This window comes from Pelobates fuscus, chromosome 7 (genome assembly GCF_036172605.1).
Source record: "Pelobates fuscus isolate aPelFus1 chromosome 7, aPelFus1.pri, whole genome shotgun sequence".
Classification (NCBI taxonomy): domain Eukaryota; kingdom Metazoa; phylum Chordata; class Amphibia; order Anura; family Pelobatidae; genus Pelobates; species Pelobates fuscus.
The window spans coordinates 174,756,656-174,779,017 of NC_086323.1; the positions used below are offsets into that span (position 1 = coordinate 174,756,656).

Sequence of the window (22,362 nt, forward strand, 5' to 3'; positions counted from 1 at the left end):
ACACACACACAATCCAGTACACACACACATAATCCAGCACACACACACATAATCCAGCACACACACACACATCATCCAGCGCACACACACACCATCCAGCGCACACACACACATAATCCAGCACAGACACACATAATCCAGCACACACACATAATCCAGGACACACACACATAATCCAGCACACACACACATCATCCAACACACACACACATCATCCAGCACACACACACACAATCATCCAGCACCCACCCACACACACACACACACACATAATCCAGCACACACACTGCATTCATTATACACAATCTGCACTTACTACAAACACACTACATTCATTATACACACTCTGCATTCATTACAAACACACTAAATTCACTGTACACACTGCACTCACTACACACACTACATTCACTATACACACTCTGCATTCATTATACACACTCTGCATTCACTACACACACACTACATACACTGCATTCATTATACACGCTGCATTCATTATACACACTCTGCACTCACTACAAACACACTACATTCACTATACACACTCTGCATTCATTATATAGACTCTGCATTCATTATACACACTCTGCACTCACTACACACTACATTCATTATACACACTCTGCACTCACTACAAACACACTACATTCACTACAAACACACTACATACACTGCATTCATTATACACAATCTGCACTCACTACAAACACACTACATTCATTATACACACTCTGCACTCACTACAAACACACTACATTCATTATACACACTCTGCACTCACTACAAACACACTACATTCATTATACACACTGCACTCACTACAAACACACTACATTCACTATACACACTTTGCACTCACTACACACTATATTCATTATACACACTGCACTCACTACACACACACTACATTCATTATACACATTCTGCACTCACTACAAACACACTACATTTATTATACACACTGCACTCACTACAAACACTTCATTATACATACTCTGCTCTCACCACAAACGCACTACATTTATTATACACAATCCGCACTCACTACAAACACACTGCATTCATTATACACACTCTACACTTACTACAAATACACTACATTCATTATACACACTCTACACTTACTACAAACACACTACATTCATTATACACACACTGCACTCACAACAAACACACTACATTCATTATACACACTCTGCACTCACTACAAACACACTAAATTTATTATACACACCCTGCACTGCACTGCATCATCCAGCGCACACACACACATAATCCAGCACAGACACACATAATCCAGCACACACACATAATCCAGGACACACACACATAATCCAGCACACACACACATCATCCAACACACACACACATCATCCAGCACACACACACACAATCATCCAGCACCCACCCACACACACACACACACACATAATCCAGCACACACACTGCATTCATTATACACAATCTGCACTTACTACAAACACACTACATTCATTATACACACTCTGCACTCATTACAAACACACTAAATTCACTGTACACACTGCACTCACTACACACACTACATTCACTATACACACTCTGCATTCATTATACACACTCTGCATTCACTACACACACACTACATACACTGCATTCATTATACACGCTGCATTCATTATACACACTCTGCACTCACTACAAACACACTACATTCACTATACACACTCTGCATTCATTATATAGACTCTGCATTCATTATACACACTCTGCACTCACTACACACTACATTCATTATACACACTCTGCACTCACTACAAACACACTACATTCACTACAAACACACTACATACACTGCATTCATTATACACAATCTGCACTCACTACAAACACACTACATTCATTATACACACTCTGCACTCACTACAAACACACTACATTCATTATACACACTCTGCACTCACTACAAACACACTACATTCATTATACACACTGCACTCACTACACACTATATTCATTATACACACTGCACTCACTACACACACACTACATTCATTATACACATTCTGCACTCACTACAAACACACTACATTTATTATACACACTGCACTCACTACAAACACTTCATTATACATACTCTGCTCTCACCACAAACACACTACATTTATTATACACAATCCGCACTCACTACAAACACACTGCATTCATTATACACACTCTACACTTACTACAAATACACTACATTCATTATACACACTCTACACTTACTACAAACACACTACATTCATTATACACACACTGCACTCACAACAAACACACTACATTCATTATACACACTCTGCACTCACTACAAACACACTAAATTTATTATACACACCCTGCACTGCACTATATGCATAGGAGTGCAATTTTTTTTAAGGGGGGGGGGGGGGGGGGAAGGAGGTGGAATCTTGGGTGAGTTCCCACACTTTTTTCCCCAGGACTTGACCCCTGGATGAGAGGGATGACGGCAACACCTTAATACCCCTGGTAACAGGGACACTATAGAATTAAGGATACAGGTTTGGTACTCTATATAACTCACACCTAGTTTATAAAATGAATCTCAACAGGTAAAAATAACAGTGACATTCACATTGATTTAAAAAAAAACATTATAGCAGTATGTGCAGCAGTGTGTCTATTAGTGTTTGGGTAGCTATATGTGTGTGTAATAGTGCTTGCTTGTGTTTGTGTATAGCAATGTGAGCAGCAATATTATTAGAAGTGGTAGTGCCTCACACAAACTAGGCTCTTTCAGGCTGAAAACCGTGATCCCAGATTCTTGTAGCAGCAAACACTGGACTGGAGGTGGTGGGAGGATTTAACAGACAGAGTATGCTCCAACATCAGGCATGCGCACGTAGACAGGTGCTATGCCCAATGGAAAATCTGTTCCATACTACCAAGTGAAATACTGACGGAAGAGGTGTTGCTAGGTTTTTGAAATAACTGGGCTTGACTCCAAACGAAGCTTCCATGAAAAAAAAGGTTTATTTTTTACAGTACATTGTGTTTACTTTAGAAGTTCTAATCGCCTGTTCTTGTAAGTGACTACACAAAGGATGGTACTGTATGTTCTAGAAGGCAATTAAAACAGCTTAAGCCTTTTGTTAACTTTTGTCACACTGACTGTCTTATGATGTCTTTGGGTTGTATTGAAATTTCAATCAAATTTCAATCAAATTCCAACACATATCTGTCGCTGTGAAATACTCAGAAATGACAACAGCTTTAATTTCTCCTCATTTGCTGTATGCTTTATCTATGCTAATTGTGAGGTGCAAAGGACAGAGTTTATGACAATAACTGACAGGGAGCTAACATGGAGGCAACCAGTTGCAAGATAAAAAAAAAAAAAAACATGGACTTCTACATCTCATTTATATTTCAAACCTCACAAAATACTTTTTATTTTATTACAGTTCCTCTTTAAACTTTTTCATGCTGTGTTTCTGTTATTTTGTCAAACTTCCTTATCTTCCTGCCAAATGAATGTAATATTCTATTATTGATGCAATGTGCTGATACAGATACATATAAAAAAAATTATATTTTTTTATATTCTTTTTTTTCATGAGATTAAATCAAATTGATGTATTTTGAAATATATTAATTAAACTGAATTAGATGAAAAATAGATGTAAAACCAACATGTTACCAGAAATATACCTAAGGCAAGATATTTCTGCTATTTTGCTTAATAGACACATTTTTAGAAGTTTCTAGGCAATTACCAAGATTTCCTGTTTTAGAAACCATGTTTATTTTAAAGCTGATCATGTACGTTTGTTTTATTCCAGCTGGCGATGCCAACGTTTCCCGTTGTGGTTAAGATCGGGCATGCACACTCGGGCATGGGAAAGGTATCTACTCTTTAGTTTGTTTTCCTATTTAGTGTTTTTACTTAATACATATTTATAACGTTCTTTGCAACTTCATTATCATTCATTAAGCTACTTTAAAACACTTGACAGGAAAAAATGTAGAGCATTTTGTTAAGATTTAAAATCAGATTATAGTGCTTGTTCGTGTCTTACTCATGTCCTTAAAGTAAACCCTTCCTAAACTGCTTTAATGAACAAGACATTATTCGCTAACAGACAGTAGTGGAGCACAACATGTCAAAGTAATGCAAACATTAAATTTACCAACTGGCGTAACTTGGCGTACGTGCAAATTAACCCGTTCAGTGTTACAGCAGCTCTCCCTTTTCTGCCCCCTTTTCTGCCTCCTAACTTTTGCAGTTGAGGCAAAGGGGTGGCATGCCTCCAATGTTTGGGCTGTGAGGGGAAGGGTAATATATTAGGGCCAAAAGTTGCCCAATCATCTGGCCCCATTATTAATTTTATAGCCAACAGGATGCCTAGTCTTCGGGCCCTCTAACTAATGACAAAAAGGATCAGAAGATGTCCAGTCTAGTCCTATATGAATTTTTGTAGTACCAAGAGATTCACAATAAGTAAAATATATATATATATTTTTTTTTAAAAACGTACATGAAAACAAGATTCTATTTTCATTCACTTATGAAGTCTTATTTGAAGATATTCAAGTATCTTTCTCAAGCCATTAACCCCTTAAGGACACATGACATGTGTGACATGTCATGATTCCCTTTTATTCCAGAAGTTTGGTCCTTAGGGGTTAAAATATGGATTCAAAAACCTCATATTTTTACAGCTGGAGGAATCGATTACTTATTTTCAATTGTGTGATTTGTTAATGTGTGTTTTTTAGTGTTTTGGTAATATTTTTTTATTAAAATTGAAATGAGATATGATGGCTTTGGATATGATATCCAATCTAATACTATTTTATTGTATACTGTTAATGTGTTGATACTGTAATGTTATATTTTATTTTCAATGCCACATAAGAGAGCAGCTTATTGTGCTGGTTTCAAAGAGTTAATGTTTATATCAGACAGCCCCCAGTATGTATTTTTTTTAAACGTTGGTGTATATTTATAGATACAGACGGGGCCCAAGTGTCACTGTTTGCAGCTATAATTAATCACTTGTACTAGTTATTTTTCCGGTGTAGTGCAAATTCTAGGAAAATGTTTTTCTCACTAAACTAAGTTATGCTCACAAGTCTGCTTGAAAGCCATTATAGTAAATATTATGTATAATTTAAAGGGACACTATTACTCCAAACATCCCAGCCACTAGAGCAGTTATAATTGCTGGAGTACCCTAATGCTGTTTCCGATTATTGGGGCAAACCATTTTGCAACATTTTTTTCTGGGTCCTTTTTATTCTGGCTTTTTTGATCCATATGACAAGCATCCAACGTGTGCAGAACTTATGGAAGCAATATAAGCTATATCTATATGTGCAGTGTTTCATACAAGTGGTCATGAGGTGCTTTAACATCTTTATGGCCTTGATAGGATGAAAATAATTGTACAACCCCCAAAGACAGAAACTAACCAACATTCTATATTTCTTTCATCCATAAATCCATTCAAAGGTTAAAGTGGAAAACCACTATGATTTCCAAGACATTGCCAGTGTGGTAGCTTTGACGCAAACATATGCTACTACTGAGCCCTTCATTGACTCCAAATATGATATCAGGATCCAGAAGATTGGCAACAACTACAAAGCATATATGTAAGTAAATCTAAAAATTCTGATGGGATTTACTGAATATCCATCAGTATGAAGAAGACTGGAAATAGGAGATGGAAAGTACTTGTTTTATCAGATTTCTCAAGATAATAGAGCACAACATAAAGTAATAGGGAAGGTGTGAACAAGCTTGATAAATGTACAATATTTGCAATACTTGAATTTATCGAAGCTATCGATCGAGAAGCCAATATTGAGGTAGACATGGTGAACTGCACATTATATTATTAGGGAGCTTGATATATGAAGGGAATATTACACAAGAAGGAGTTCAAACTTGGATTTATTGAAGCTATCAATGTTGACATTTGCATGCAACGATATTAAGATACTTTGATCGAATTTCAGGGGCTAGAGAGGTAGCTAAGAAGACATCAGAGATTTGAGATCAGGAGAAGAGAAGCCAATATTGAGGTATGGGGAACTGCACATTATATTATTAGGGAACTTGAATATTAAAGGGAAGATTACACAAGAAGGAGTTCAAATTTTTCTTCTTAAAACTCTTCTAGTGTTATGCTCCGCTCATTGGCCTCTTCATTAAGGACATTTACTCATTAATGTAATTACATTGCAATTGCAAATACCATGACTCAATATATAAACCTTGCAGATATGTGTGATGGGTTGAGGAGTTGTTAATCAGTGCATTAGAACGTCACACGATCTAAGCATGTTTAATCATTGGTCCCAGATGTAGAGAAACATAGAAACATAGATTGTGACGGCAGATAAGAACCATTCGGACCATCTAGTCTGCCCAGTTTTCAAAGTACATTGGCTTCCTATAAAATATAGAGCTCAATTTAAAATTCTGGTTCTTGCTTTCAAATCTCTACATAATGCTGCTCCCACCTATCTATCCTCCATTATACACAAGTATGTCCCGTCTACAGAGGCGGCTCTCTAATTAGGCGATTTAGGCGGCCGCCTAAGGCCTCGCGCTGATGGGGGCCTCGCGGCCGCCTAAATCGCCTTAGGGAAGTGTGACAGGTCGGGTCCTCGGTCAGAGACCGAGGACCCGACACAGGAGGGGGCCCGGCGGCTTGCTCTTAATGCCGCCGGGTGCGAGGCCCCTCCTATGCCTGCCCGGGAGAGAGCCAGCCTGTCTGCAGCTCCACCGAGTGCAGAGCTGCAGACTGAGTGGGTCTCGCGATCTCACCCAATCAGAGCGTTGCCGCGGGTTACCACGGCAACGCTCTGACTGACTGAGATCGCGAGACTAAACTCACCACGTGGTCTGCAGCTCTGCACCCGGCGGAGCTGCAGACTGTAAAGGGAGCCCACTGGACCACCAGGGAAACAGCCTGGCCGCCCACCGGACCACCAGGGAAACATAAGGTATTTATGCCACCCCACCACCCTCTGCCCCAGCCACCCCACCACCCTCTGCCCCAGCCACCACACCACCCCCAGCCACCCCACCACCCTCTGCCCCAGCCACCACACCACCCACAGCCACCCCTCTGCCCCAGCCACCCCACCACCCTCTGCCCCACCCACCACACCACCCACAGCCACCACCCTCTGCCCCAGCCACCACAGCCACCCCACCAGCCTCTACCCCAGCCACCCCACCAGCCACAGCCACCCCACCACCCTCTGCCCCAGTCACCCCACCACCCTCTGCCCCAGTCACCCCACCACCCTCTGCCCCAGCCACCCCACCAGCCACCCCACCACCCACAGCCACTCCACCACCCTCTGCCCCAGCCACCCCACCAGCTACAGCCACCCCACCACCCTCTGCCCCAGCCACCCCACCACCCACAGCCACCCCACCACCCTCTGCCCCAGCCACCCCACCAGCCACCCACCACCCTCTGCCCCAGCCACCCCACCACCCTCTGCCCCAGCCACCCCAACACCCTCTGCCCCAGCCACCCCACCACCCACAGCCACCCCACCACCCTCTGCCCCAGCCACCCATCACCCTCTGCCCCAGCCACCACCCGCCCCAGCCACCTCTGCCCCAGCCACCCACAGCCACCCCACCTCTGCCCCAGCCACCCCACCACCCTCCTGCCCCAGCCACCCTACTGCCCCAGAAACCGTACCACCCTCTGCCCTCCTACCACCCCACTACCCTGTCACTGTCCTCCTACCCAGCCACCCTATCGCCCCAGCCACCCTACCACCCTCCACCACCCTCTGCTCCCACCACCCACAGCCACCCCTCTGCCCCAGCCACCCCACCACCCACAGCCACCCCACCACCCTCTGCCCCAGCCACCCCACCACCCTCTGCCCCAGTCACCCCACCAGCCACAGCCACCCCACCACCCTCTGCCCCAGCCACCCCACCACCCTCCTGCCCCAGCCACCACCCTCCTGCCCCAGCCACCCTACTGCCCCAGAAACCGTACCACCCTCTGCCCTCCTACCACCCTACTACCCTGTCACTGTCCTCCTACCACCCTCTGCCCCAGCCACCCTACCACCCTCTGCCCCAGCCACCCTATCGCCCCAGCCACCCTACCACCCTCTGCCCCAGAAACCCTACCACCCTTTGCCCCAGCCACCCTACCACCCTCTGCCCTCCTACCACCCCACTACCCTGTCAATGTCCTCCTACCACCCTCTGCCCCAGCCACCCTACCACCCTCTGCCCCAGCCACCCTACCACCCTCTGCCCCAGAAACCCTACCAGCCTCTGCCCCAGCCACCCTACCACCCTCTGCCCTCCTACCACCCCACTACCCTGTCACTGTCCTACTACCACCCTCTGCCCCAGCCACGCTACCACCCTCTGCCCCAGCCACGCTACCACCCTCTGCCCCAGCCACGCTACCACCCTCTGCCACAGCCACCCTACCACCCTCTGCAACAGCACCTTATACACACAATGCAAACCCTATTTTTAACTTTAGATGTTAGTGGGGGCCTCATGTTTGAGTTTCGCCTAAGGCCTGTCAGGATCGGGTCAGGGATCCAACACGCAGAGTACAAAGAGTAGCTGATACGTATACCGGTCCTTAGAATGGCCGGACTAACGTAGAACTACCATAGAATGGTCAGAGACAAGCCGAGGTCGAGGATAACAGAAGACAGGTAAGCGAGAGACAAGCCGGGTCAAGGAATACAGAAAGGCAGGAGAGTAAATAACAAAGCCGGGTCAGAACCAAAAGACAAGAGAATCACAAAGCACTGTGTGACTAGGAGGACTAGAACCACGACAGGGCAATGAGTGAATGAGAGAACCCCCGTTAAGTATCCTGGCTAGGGAGAGGAGACACGCCTCCGGCGAGTCCTGATTCGTCTCCCGAGATTTGAGTGGCAGGATGTTTCGGGTTAGCGTCATGACGTCTACCTCCGGTCCTTCTGTTATAAAAGGAAGTGACTCCCTCGCGGCCGGCGTTAGCAAGGCCGAGTGAACCGCGGGAGACCGAGGAGACATGGCGTCCGGACGGATAACCTTCTAAGTCTCTACCTCTCTCAACGGTAGAGACTCCAGGTACCCTGACAGTACCCCCCCCCTCAGATACGCCCACCGGGCGGAAGGAGCCGGGGCGAGATGGAAAGCGGGAGTGAAATGCCCTGCGAAGACGAGGAGCATGAACATCCTCTTGTGGTACCCAACTCCTCTCCTCAGGACCATATCCCCTCCAGTCAACTAAATATTGTACTCGTCCCCGGGAGACACGAGAATCAATAATGGAGTTAACCTCATACTCCTCCTGACCCTCCACCTGAACAGGGCGCGGAGGGGCGATAGTGGAGGAGAATCTGTTACAGATTAGAGGTTTCAACAATGACACGTGAAAGGAGTTCGGGATGCGTAAAGTAGCTGGAAGAGCTAGACGATATGCCACTGGGTTAATTCGAGTCAAGATCCTGTAAGGACCAATATAACGAGGAGCGAACTTCATGGAAGGAACTTTAAGACGAATATTCCTAGTGCTCAACCACACTCTATCGCCTGGAACAAAATTCGGAGCCGCCCTTCTACGTTTGTCAGCATGTTTCTTTACCAGTACAGAATTGTGTAGAAGAATCTGTCGAGTCTGATCCCACAACTTCCTCAAGTTGGCCACATGGACATCAACCGACGGTACTCCTTGGGAAGGAGAAACCGGGGGAAGAATAGATGGATGAAAGCCATAGTTCATGAAGAAGGGACTTGAATGCGTGGAGTCACAAACAAGATTGTTGTGCGCAAACTCTGCCCAAGGAATCAAACCGACCCAATCGTCCTGTTGTTCGGAAACAAAACAACGTAAGTATTGCTCAATCTTCTGGTTAGTTCGTTCAGCAGCTCCGTTAGACTGAGGGTGATAGGCGGACGAAAAATTCAATTTGATGCCTAATTGAGAACAGAACGACCTCCAAAAACGTGAAACAAATTGGGAGCCTCTATCAGAAGTGATCTCAGAAGGAATCCCATGTAAACGAAAAATCTCTTTAGCAAAGACCTCTGCCAATTCAGGAGAAGTCGGGAGTTTAGGCAAAGGTACGAAATGTGCCATCTTGGTAAACCTATCGACTACGGTGAGGATAACAGTGTGTTTTTTAGAAACCGGCAGATCCACAATAAAGTCCATAGCCACACAGGACCAAGGTTTGTCAGGAATCTCCAGCGGTTGTAGAAGGCCACAAGGAAGCGAATGCGGTAGTTTGGTTTTAGTACAGACCACACAAACCCCGATAAAATCCTTAATATCCTTCCGTAACGACGGCCACCAGAAATCCTTGGAGATCAAAGAATACGTCTTGCGGACACCCGGATGACCAGCCACCTTACTCTCGTGAAGACACTGTAAGAGCTCCAATTGAAGTTCAGGGGGAACGAAAAGTCTGGAAACCGGAGTCAGTCTAGGTGCCAGATGCTGCAAGTTCCTTATCTGATCAAGTAGCGGGGAATGAACTTTGAGAGTAGTGTTAGCGATAATGTTACACTTGGGTACTATAGAGGACAAAACCGGCTCAGATACGGCAGCAGGTTCATATTGGCGAGATAAGGCGTCGGCTTTAGAATTCTTAGAACCTGGCCTATATGTGAGTACGTAGTTGAAGTGAGTGAGAAATATGGACCAACGAACCTGTCTAGATGATAGTCGTTTAGCCTCCCCAATATAGGATAAGTTCTTATGATCCGTCAAAATAGTAACAGGATGCAAGGTACCCTCCAATAAATGTCTCCACTCCTTCAAGGCCATTATAACCGCTAGTAGTTCCCTGTCACCAATGTCATATCTGCTTTCAGTACCGGACAATTTTTTGGAAAAGTATCCACAAGGATGTAGTGGTTTATCTACACCCAACCTTTGGGACAGAACAGCACCTATACCTGTCTCAGAAGCGTCTACTTCGAGTAGGAAAGGTAGAGTAGTATCAGGGTGAACTAAAATTGGTGCGGAAGCAAACAGCTCTTTGAGTGTCTCAAAAGCCCGAAGAGCTTCAGTAGACCAATTCTTAGTCTCAGCCCCTTGTTTGGTCATGTTAGTGATGGGAGCAATGATAGAGGAGTATCCCTTAATGAAACGTCTGTAGTAATTAGAGAAACCAATGAATCTCTGGATAGCCTTGAGACCCTGAGGTAAAGGCCAGTCTAGTATGGATTGGAGCTTCTCCGGATCCATTTCAAACCCTTCCCCAGAAATCACATAACCAAGAAATGTAGTTTGGGATTGGTCAAAGCTGCATTTCTCTAGTTTGCAGTATAAGCCATGCTGAAGAAGTTTGTGTAAAACCCTCCTGACTTGCCTGTGGTGAGTCTCAATATCCCTGGAATGTATAAGAATATCATCAAGGTATACAATTACACAGTCATCTTGAAACTCCCTAAGAACCTCATTAATAAGGTCCTGAAATACTGCCGGAGCATTGCAGAGACCAAAAGGCATTACCGTATACTCATAGTGCCCATATCGAGTATTGAATGCAGTTTTCCACTCGTCACCGTCGTGGATTCTCACTAAATTATAAGCACCTCTAAGGTCTAACTTAGTGAAAATTTTAGAACTTTTTAATCGGTCAAAAAGCTCGGTGATCAAGGGAATCGGATAAACATTTCTGATGGTTATCTTGTTAAGGCCTCGGTAGTCAATGCAAGGTCTTAAAGAGCCATCCTTCTTTTTAACAAAAAAAAATCCAGCCCCAGCAGGGGAGGAGGATCTTCTAATAAACCCCTTGTCTAGGTTTTCACGAATATACTCCTCTAGAACTAAGTTCTCATTCGTGGACAAAGGATATACATGACCCCTGGGGGGCATGGTACCAGAAAGTAAATTAATTTTGCAATCAAAAGGCCTATGTGGTGGTAAGGTATCAGCCTTTCTTTTGTCAAATACTGCCTTTAAATCTTGATACAAGGACGGTATCTGTACTTTGGTAGAGTCAGTAGCGTTGTTAATTGGGTTGACACTACAAAGAGGTGACACTTTCTTTAAACAACTCTCTTGACAATTCTGGACCCAAGAAACTATTTCCCCTGATCTCCAATCTATAACGGGGTTATGTTTCTTAAGCCAGGAATATCCCAGGACTATGGGAACAGAAGGGGATGAAATGAGTAGTAGGGATATTTCCTCCTTGTGTAGAATACCAATAGTTAAGTAAAGAGGTGTGGTCTCCCGGGAAATCACAGGCTCAACTAAAGGTCTACCATCAATGGCTTCAACAGCCAAGGGTGTCTTCCTTAACTGGGATGGGATAGTGTGTTTAGTGAGAAACTTTTGGTCGATAAAACTCTCAGCAGCGCCGGAGTCTATCAATGCCATAGTTTCTAAAGTTCCCTTCTCCCAAGTTAACGAGACCGGTAAAAGGAGTCTATGTTCTTTGTAGTTATGAGTAGAGGACAAAATCGAAACACCCAAGGTCTGTCCTCTAGAGAAACTTAGGTGCGAGCGTTTCCCGGACGGCTGGGACAGCTCAAACGTACATGACCTCTGAACCCACAATACATACACAGTCCCTCTCTTCTCCTGTACTGTCTCTCCTCCTCTGAGAGACGAGTAAGGCCTAACTGCATAGGTTCTGAAACCTGTGGATCTTTGGTTTCAGCAACTTGAAATGATGGTACTAGTCTAGAGAAAGATTTAGCGGTTCTATCTCGAGTATTCTGTCTCTCCCTTAGGCGTTCGTCAATACGGGAGACAAAGGAAATTAAGTCCTCTAGATTCTCGGGAAGTTCTCTAGTAGCTACCTCATCAAGTATTACATCAGATAATCCATTTAAGAATACGTCTATATAGGCCTGTTCATTCCATTTTACCTCTGCCGCCAAAGACCTGAACTCTAGTGCATAATCCACAAGGGTTTGGTTGTCTTGTCTAAGGCGCAACAGTAATCTGGCTGCATTGGCCTTCCTGCCAGGAGGGTCAAAAGTTCTTTTAAAAGCAGCTACAAAGGAATTATAGTTATAGACTAATGGATTATCATTCTCCCACAACGGATTCGCCCATCTCAGAGCTCTCTCAATGAGTAAGGTAATAATAAATCCCACCTTTGCCCTATCAGTAGGGTATGAACGGGGCTGTAGCTCGAAGTGAATACTGATCTGGTTCAAAAAGCCACGACACCTCTCAGGGGAACCAGCATAACGTACAGGTGGGGTAACTTGGGAAGAAGCACCTACAGTAGCTACCTCTAACCCTGAACCCACAGAAGAAGCAGAAGTGTTACGCCTCTCCTCAGGTGGATTAATAGGGCGAGACAGCAGCGCCTGTAGTGCCAGAGCCATCTGATCCATCCTATGATCCATGGCGTCAAACCTAGGATCAGGAGAACCAAGCTGACAATTTGTACCTGCAGGATCCATGGCCCTGTCGTAATGTCAGGATCGGGTCAGGGATCCAACACGCAGAGTACAAAGAGTAGCTGATACGTATACCGGTCCTTAGAATGGCCGGACTAACGTAGAACTACCATAGAATGGTCAGAGACAAGCCGAGGTCGAGGATAACAGAAGACAGGTAAGCGAGAGACAAGCCGGGTCAAGGAATACAGAAAGGCAGGAGAGTAAATAACAAAGCCGGGTCAGAACCAAAAGACAAGAGAATCACAAAGCACTGTGTGACTAGGAGGACTAGAACCACGACAGGGCAATGAGTGAATGAGAGAACCCCCGTTAAGTATCCTGGCTAGGGAGAGGAGACACGCCTCCGGCGAGTCCTGATTCGTCTCCCGAGATTTGAGTGGCAGGATGTTTCGGGTTAGCGTCATGACGTCTACCTCCGGTCCTTCTGTTATAAAAGGAAGTGACTCCCTCGCGGCCGGCGTTAGCAAGGCCGAGTGAACCGCGGGAGACCGAGGAGACATGGCGTCCGGACGGATAACCTTCTAAGTCTCTACCTCTCTCAACGGTAGAGACTCCAGGTACCCTGACAAGGCCTCACAAAGTCTAGAGCCGCCACTGCCCGTCTAGGCCCTTATGATCTGCTGAAGACTTACGTCTATCTTCTGTCCGTACTCCCACCTCTGATGCTCGCCTTCAAGATTTCTCGAGGGCTGCACCGTTCCTGTGGAACTCGCTTCCCTCCTCCGTTAGATGCTCACCCAGTCTCCACTCCTTCAAAAAAATCTTTAAAAACCCACTTCTTCATAAAAGTGTATCAATTAAACTGTTAATAGCTCCCAACTGATTCCTCTTCTGCAACTGTCACTAGTCTAATACTATCCTTACCTTTTTGTGTCATTTTACCCCACTCCCTCTAGCATGTAATCTCATTGAGCAGGGCCCTCAACCCCTCTGTTGCTGTGTGTCCAACTTGTCTGGTTACAACTACATGTCTGTGCGTCCACCCAGTGTAAAGCGCTGCGGAATTTGACGGTGCTATATAAATATCATAATAATAATAATTAGTCCCTGGCCTTATCTTATAGTTAGGATAGCCTTTATGCCTATCCCACGCAGGCTTAAACTCCTTCCAGATGGAAGACTATTCCATGCATCCACTACCCTCTCAGTAAAGTAATACTTCCTGATATTTTTAAACCTTTGCCCCTCTAATTTAAGATTATGCACTCTTGTTGTGGTAGTTTTTCTTCTTTTAAATATAGTCTCCTCCTTAGCTGTGTTGATTCCCTTTATGTATTTAAATGTTTCTATCATATCCCCCCGTCTCGTCTTTCCTCCATGCTATACATGTTAAGTTCCTTTAACCTTTCCTTGTAAGTTTTATCCTGCAATCTATGAACCAGTTTAGTAGCCCTTCTTTGAACTCTCTCTAAGGTATCAATATCCTTCTGAAGATATGGTCTCCAGTACTGTGTACAGTACTCCAAGTGAGGTCTCACCAGTGTTCTGTACAATGGCATGAGCACTTCCCTCTTTCTACTGCTAATACCTCTCTCTATACAACCAAGCATTATTCTAGCATTTCCTGCTGCTCTATTACATTATCTGCCTACCTTTAAGTCATCAGAAATAATTACCCCTGAATTCCTTTCGTCAGATGTTGAGGTTAGGACTCTATCAAATATTATTTCTCTGCCCTTGGGTTTTTACGTCCCAGATGCATTATCTTACACTTATCCACATTAAATGTCAGTTGCCACAACTCTGACCATTTTTCTAGTTTACCTAACTCATATGAAATTTGGCTTATCCCTCCTGGAACATCAACCCTGTTACATATCTTAGTATCATCAGCAGAAAGACATCTTACCATCAAGACCTTCTGCAACATCACTAATAAAATATTAAAGAGAATGGGTCCAAGTACAGATCCCTGAGGTACCCCACTGGTGACAAGCCCAAGCTTCGAATATACTCCATTGACTACAACCCTCTGTTGCCTGTCACTCAGCCACTGCCTTACCCATTCAACAATATTGGAATCCAAACTCAAAGATTGCAGTTTATTGATAAGCCTTCTATGTGCAACAGTGTCAAAAGCCTTACTGAAATCTAGGTAAGCAATGTCTACTGCATCACCCAATCACAAAAATCAATAAGATTAGTTTGGCATGATCTCCCTGAAGTAAACCCATGTTGTCTCTGATCTTGAAATCCATGTGTTTTAGATGTTCAACAATCCTATCCTATAACATGGTTTCCATTACTTTCCCCACTACTCAAGTAAGGCTTACTGGCCTATAGTTGCCCGACTTCTCCCTACTCCCTTTCTTGTGAATGGGCACAACATTCGCTAACTTTCAATCTTCTGGGATTACTCCTGTTATCAATGATTGGTTAAAGAAATCTGTTAATGGTTTTGTTAGTACACCACTAAGCTTGTAATAAGAGGTTCCTCTATTACAAAAACAGCGGATTTCCTGATATTTTCATGTACTACTGTTTTTACTGGTTTTGTTCAATGAATAATTAAATGAAGTTCTGCTAAAGCAGAACACTTTAGCAAAGGAACAGGTTCAGTTCAGAAAATAATTGTCAGAATTTTCTTGAATATATTATATAATCTCTGCAAAAGCTTTAAAATAAAAACAGATTTTCAAAAAAAAAAAATAAATTTCTTGAATATGGCAAAACAAAAAGTTATTCAGATAAATACTTTTCACAAGTGTGACGTGCCCATAGTCTTTGAATGCGTAACAGATCAAATCTTTAAGTAAATTATAGAATAAGTCAATAAGGCTACCAAAAATGTGTGATCACTAGAACTAAGATATTTTAATCAATATCAGGGATGTGTGATCACCAAAACTAGGGACTTAATAATTGAAAAAACATAATGGATTAAAGGAAATAGAGGAATCTATTTTAAATCTGTCACAAACAAATGTTTGAGAATTTGTAAACGGCAAGGAATTTATACAGATATTTAGAGACTTAAATAAAGGCTGGATGAATTTTTGGGAAATTAGAATATTACAGGGTATAATTAATGGAGGTGCTAACAGCATGTTGTTCCTAAAAGATATACGATTACCATTTTGGAAGCAAGAAGGAATATTTTCCCTGTTTTCAAGGGTTTTTTTTGTCTTATTTTGGATCACCTGCAGAAACAGATGTGTGGGTGGCTGATATAGATCCATCTGGCTAGTGTTAACATTAACAAGTCTGGTGGTGCTGTAGAGAATATAATAACTAGAGCCCCATTTAAACAGTTTATCTGGGAGAGGCCCCTTAATCTCCAGTGAGTTGTGTTCTCAAGTAAACATCTTTTCAAGCTTGTTTCTCAAACATTAGAGTGATGTCAGCTTACTAACATGCCTTGAATTGTCTCAAGATCTCAGTTCAATAGAATATATTTGACTTGTTCGCATTTGGTACATCTTTGAGATGGAATAGATATTTTGTAGTGTGAACATGTAGATGAAAACTCACGGACAAAAATCTCAAAAGAATATTTCCACCAACTTTACAATTCCACATCTAAGCGTGTTCCAGTGGCAAAATTAGAGTACTAGATAGAGATATATAATAAAACATAATAATAAAGAGTACATATACAAAACTTGTTAACTACTATTTTTCAACCATTAAAATGCTAGTCATGTAAAAGACCATGTTGTCCAGCACAAATATGTTGCAACTAGAACACATATGGTATAATAATAAATCCAGTCAGAGGGTTAATGCATGTATATTTATGTTTCTCAGGAGAACCTCAATATCCGGTAACTGGAAGACAAACAGTGGATCGGCCATGTTGGAGCAAGTCGCCATGACAGAAAGGTAGTTTATGTTATTTTTTTATATTTTGCATTACTATCTGTTTACAAGAAGAAATACCAATTAATTTAAACCTGAAATCATGGACAGTTTACTATGTAATTTCAATTACCGTACATTTAAAAACTACTAATAACAGGCACACAATTCTGATTTAATAGATTTGTATCCCTTTTCTTTATATCATGTACTTAGTTGTGCTATTTATCCATATCTTCCTTCCTATATGCACCAGTATACATATAAATCAAGCTCAATATTGGATTGTTACCTAAGTATTCAAAAATATACCCTTCATATTAGCCAACTTATCAGTTGCACTAAACCTAAACATACTGTTTTCTGGTTTTGACCACAAATATGTGCATTTATAAAATAGATGATATATTATTCTAACACATCCTAAATCACGACTGGTCAGTGAAGAGCCGTAAGGGAAGGTTTCCCCCAGGGGGCATTGGTCTAACCACAGAATCCCGGAGAATTCCATAGCTTTTATTAAATGACGGCATTTGTGTAGAATACAGCTCGTTATTTTGGTAAAAATATATATTGCTGTCCCTAAAATAGAGGCTGAAGTGACATCCTGGTAACCTTTCCTATTAAAATGTTTAATGGCTAAATAGAATTAGGAATAATAAATATATTTTAATAGTAAGCTTGGGTAGTAAAATGATGGCATACATTTTAAAGAGAATATGCCCTAATAATGATAAATGACAATAACTAATTACATAAATTATAATATAAGTATGAAAACATGAGGAAAGTGAGTTTTAAATAACAGAGCATTTCACAACATACATTAAATATTAATATCGGCTTCATTACTTTGAGCAGAAATAAAAGGCCTCATCATGAAAACTACCTTTCACAATTTTTCTTCACCACAAAAATGTTAGAAACCTAACCAAACTCTACTGGCTACAGAGAGAAAAAATATATTTTACCTTCTGACAAAACCTTTACAGACAAAACACTTTTTTTTCTTATTATTTTAAGTTTAAAAATACACATTCAGTGTTATATTTATATACGCATATTACTTACAAAGGAAATGGTTTGAGAGTCACATTATATATATATATAGTTTATTAGTCATTTTAATGACTGAAGTTATGAAATAAAGTCCAAGATAATTTGTGATTGAGCTACAAACTTTATATAACAGTGCTGCCATGTTTGAGGTAGCTCAGACTCTGCTATTTGTTGAGATTTTATAAGCAATCTTGTTTTTTTTTTTTAATTTGCATTTTATTTGCTTTTGCACATAAATCTTACAACATGACCAATATATGGGTAGAGTAAAGTAAAGTATAGTAAAATATAAAAATATAAACATTTTGTAATGCTGGGTATGGGTCCTTATCACATATAGTCAAATAACAATTATACGTTACGGATATATGATACTAGGTTGAATTATGCTAGTTTAGCTTTTAATGTCTAGGGTTAGAGTAAAGTGTCTCTAGATTTTAGTTGCGTCTTCGGTCTCTTAGCTTTGATAGTAGGCTTGATTTGCCGTCCTCACGGTATAAATCCTCGCTGGATCTCTTCAGGTGGTGTTCCTCGAGCCCCGTGGTTTTTGCAGCGGGAGGGTCTTTACTACCGCAGATTCCAGTCTCCACCGTGGTGCAGTGTAGCCCTGAGCCATTGGGGTCGATTTGTCGTGCCCCTTGGGGTCAGCTCGCTTCTTTGGTGTAGGCTCCGGTGGTGTAGTACTCAATGCTTTCCTATGGACGTTCAGCATCTTCTCACTGTGATTTTCACAGTGAGAATCGCGGAAGCTCCTGTCAATGAGACCGCCACTAGAGGCTGGATTAACCCTCCTCTCTGAAACTGCTATGTTTTCAGCTGCAGGGTTAAAACTAGAGGGACCTGGCACCCAGACCACTTCATTGAGCTGATGTGATCTGGGTGTCTGTAGTGGTCCTTTAAAGGACCACTCTAGTGCCTTTAAAGGACCACTCTAGTACCTTTAAAGGACCACTCTAGTGCCAGGAAAACATACTCGTTTTCCTGGCACTAGAGTGCCCTGAGGGTGCCCCCACCCTCAGGGACCCCCTCCTGCCGGGCTCTGGAAAGGGGAAAGGGGAAAAACTTACATTTTTCCAGCGGTGGGCGGAGAGCTCTCCTCCTCCGATCCTCCTCTTCTCCTCCCCGTCGGCTGAATGCGCACGCGCAGCATGAGCTGCGCGCGCATTCAGCCGGTCACATAGGAAAGCATTCATAATGCTTTCCTATGGACGCTTGCGTGCTCTCACTGTGATTTTCACAGTGAGAATCACGCAAGCGCCTCTAGCGGCTGTCAGTGAGACAGCCACTAGAGGAAATAGGGGAAGGCTTAACCCATTCACAAACATAGCAGTTTCTCTGAAACTGCTATGTTTATGAAAAAATGGGTTAACCCTAGAAGGACCTGGCACCCAGACCACTTCATTAAGCTGAAGTGGTCTGGGTGCCTAGAGTGGTCCTTTAAGTGTATGTGTATCTGCATGCACTGGCGTACATACCGCGGTCGCAGGGGTCGCAGCCCTGGGACCAGGTGCCCGCCGCCATGTGTTGCGGCCCCAGCCCGCGCAGAGTAAGCACGCGGGTGAGGGGTGCCACGGATCAATTTTCGCACCGGGGCCCCATGGGTTGTGTGTACGCCACTGCCGGATCAAGAGAGATAAGCAGTGCTGAATGAGCATGGAAACAGATAAGTAAAACACTTTATTTTATAATTTTTATGGAACATGGGGGACCTATATAACTAGGGACTCAGACTCTATAGTGTTAGGAACACAGGTATGTATTCTAATGATTTAGTGTTCCTTTAAGGCCTTAATATTTCCATTAGCCTGACATATGGAGGAAATGGTACTAGCTTTGTGACATTTTACCCGTACCACCCAAGACACACAGTATTTCTAGGTAAACATCCTGTTGCTGTGTTCTGTGCCAACCAGATGTCTAGTTGGAAAGCAGACTTATGACAACTGTTTTAGGATTCTAATGCTGTTAATGCCAAACATGTTTTTTACATGACAAACCAGCATGTTACCAGTTCCTAAATTGTCATTTGCCAGGTATCCCTGTAATACTCAACATCTCACATTTATGGTTCACTTTTACATGATCCAAAACAAATGTAATATTAATATCCACAATATATTTCAGCACTGTCAATAAATTGTCTGTCTATATTCTAGATTTGAAATCATCACTTTTAAGTAAGAAAAAGGCAGCATCCAGGAGGGTTTTAGTTAATATAGTGATATATCACAATGGTTCTGTTTTGTTGTAGACATTACATGGGCTATAACAAGGTATAAGCTAATACATTTTATATTCTCTGACAACGATACATGCATAGACCATACATTAAATAGGCTTTAGTATGGCCGCCATATAATTTACTTGTTTCAGTCTTTGTTTTGGTGTTTACCGTAATTAAGGTCTAAAAAAAAATATACATATTGCCTCAGTCATTATTATTATGTTACTATTTATATAGCGCCAATAAATTCCGCAGTGCTTTACAGTGGGTGGACGAACAAACATGTAGTTGTAACCAGACAAGTTGGACACACAGGAACAGAGAGGTTGAGGGCAGAGAAATAATATTTGATAGAGTCCAAACCTCAACATCTGACAAAAGGAATTCAGGGGTAATTATTTCTGATGACTTAAAGGTAGGCAGACAATGTAATAGAGCAGCAGGAAATGCTAGCAGAATGCTTGGTTGTATAGGGAGAGGTATTAGCAGTAGAAAGAGGGAAGTGCTCATGCTATTGTACAGAACACTGGTGAGACCTCACTTGGAGTATTGTACACAGTACTGGAGACCATATTTCCAGTAGGATATTGATACTTTAGACAGAGTTCAGAGACGGGCTACTAAACTGGTTCATAGATTGCAGGATAAAACTTACAAGGAAAGGTTAAAGGAACTTAACATGTATAGCTTGGAGGAAAGACGAGACAGGGGGATATGATAGAAACATTTAAATACATAAAGGGAATCAACACAGTTAAGGAGGAGACTATATTTAAAAGAAGAAAAACTACCAAGAGGGCATAGTCTTACATTAGAGGGGCAAAGGTTTAAAAATATCAGGAAGTATTACTTTACTGAGAGGGTAGTTGATGCATGGAATAGCCTTCCAGCTGAAGTGGTAGAGGATAACACAGTAAAGGAGTTTAAGCCTGGGTGAGATAGGCACAAGGCTATCCTAACTATAAGATAAGGCCAGGGACTAATTATTATTATTATTATATTTATATAGCGCCGTCAAATTCCGCAGCACTTTACAGTGGGTGGACGAACAGACATGTAGTTGTAACCAGACAAGTTGGACACACAAGAACAGAGGGGTTGAGGGCCCTGCTCAATGAGCTTACATGCTAGAGGGAGTGGGGTAAAGTGACACAAAAGGTTAGGATAGTATTAGACTAATGACATTTGCAAGAGAGGAATCAGTCGGGACCTATTAACAGTTTAATTGATACGCTTTTATGATGGATTTAATGATTTTTTGAAGGAGTGGAGACTGGGTGAGCATCTAACGGAGGAGGGAAGTGAGTTCCACAGGAACGAGAAGTCTTGAAGGCGAGCATCAGAGGTGGGAGTCCGGACAGAAGATAGACGAAAGTCTTCAGCAGAGCGCAAGGGCCTAGACGGAACATACTTGTGTATTAGGGAGGATAGGTCGGTGGGAGCAGCATTATGTAGAGACTTGAAAGCAAGAACCAGGATTTTTAATTGAGTCCTATATCTTACAGAAAGCCAATGTAGGGACTAACAGAAGGGTGAGGCATGGGAGGTGCGGGTGGACAGGAAGATGAGCCTTGCCGCCGCATTCATTATGGACTGTAATGGCGCACGTTAGGAGCACGTAAGACCAATGAGAAGCGGATTACAGTAGTAAAGGCGAGAAAGGACAGTGGAATGGACCAGCACCTTAGTCGAATCTGGCGTTAAGTAGGGTCAGATACGCCCAATGTTTTTGAGATGGAAGCGGCAGGATTTGATGTTAGACTGAACATGAGGCGTGAAGGAGAGGTCGGAGTCAAAGAGAACACCTAGGTAGCGAGCCTGTGTATTGGAGCTGATGGGTGAGACCTAACCCTTGGCTTAGAGG

At 42.7% G+C, this 22,362-nt stretch overlaps 1 protein-coding gene across 1 annotated transcript in view; it reads left to right on the plus strand.

Moving 5' to 3' along the window:
* SYN2 (synapsin II) overlaps nt 1-22,362 on the plus strand; it is a 341,342-nt gene that overhangs the window by 193,356 nt on the left and 125,624 nt on the right. Inside the window, exons 7-9 of the mRNA XM_063426936.1 lie at nt 3,825-3,887; nt 5,498-5,640; nt 17,165-17,239. Of these exons, the coding sequence (XP_063283006.1) occupies nt 3,825-3,887; nt 5,498-5,640; nt 17,165-17,239 (281 nt within the window). The remainder of the gene's footprint in view (nt 1-3,824; nt 3,888-5,497; nt 5,641-17,164; nt 17,240-22,362) is intronic.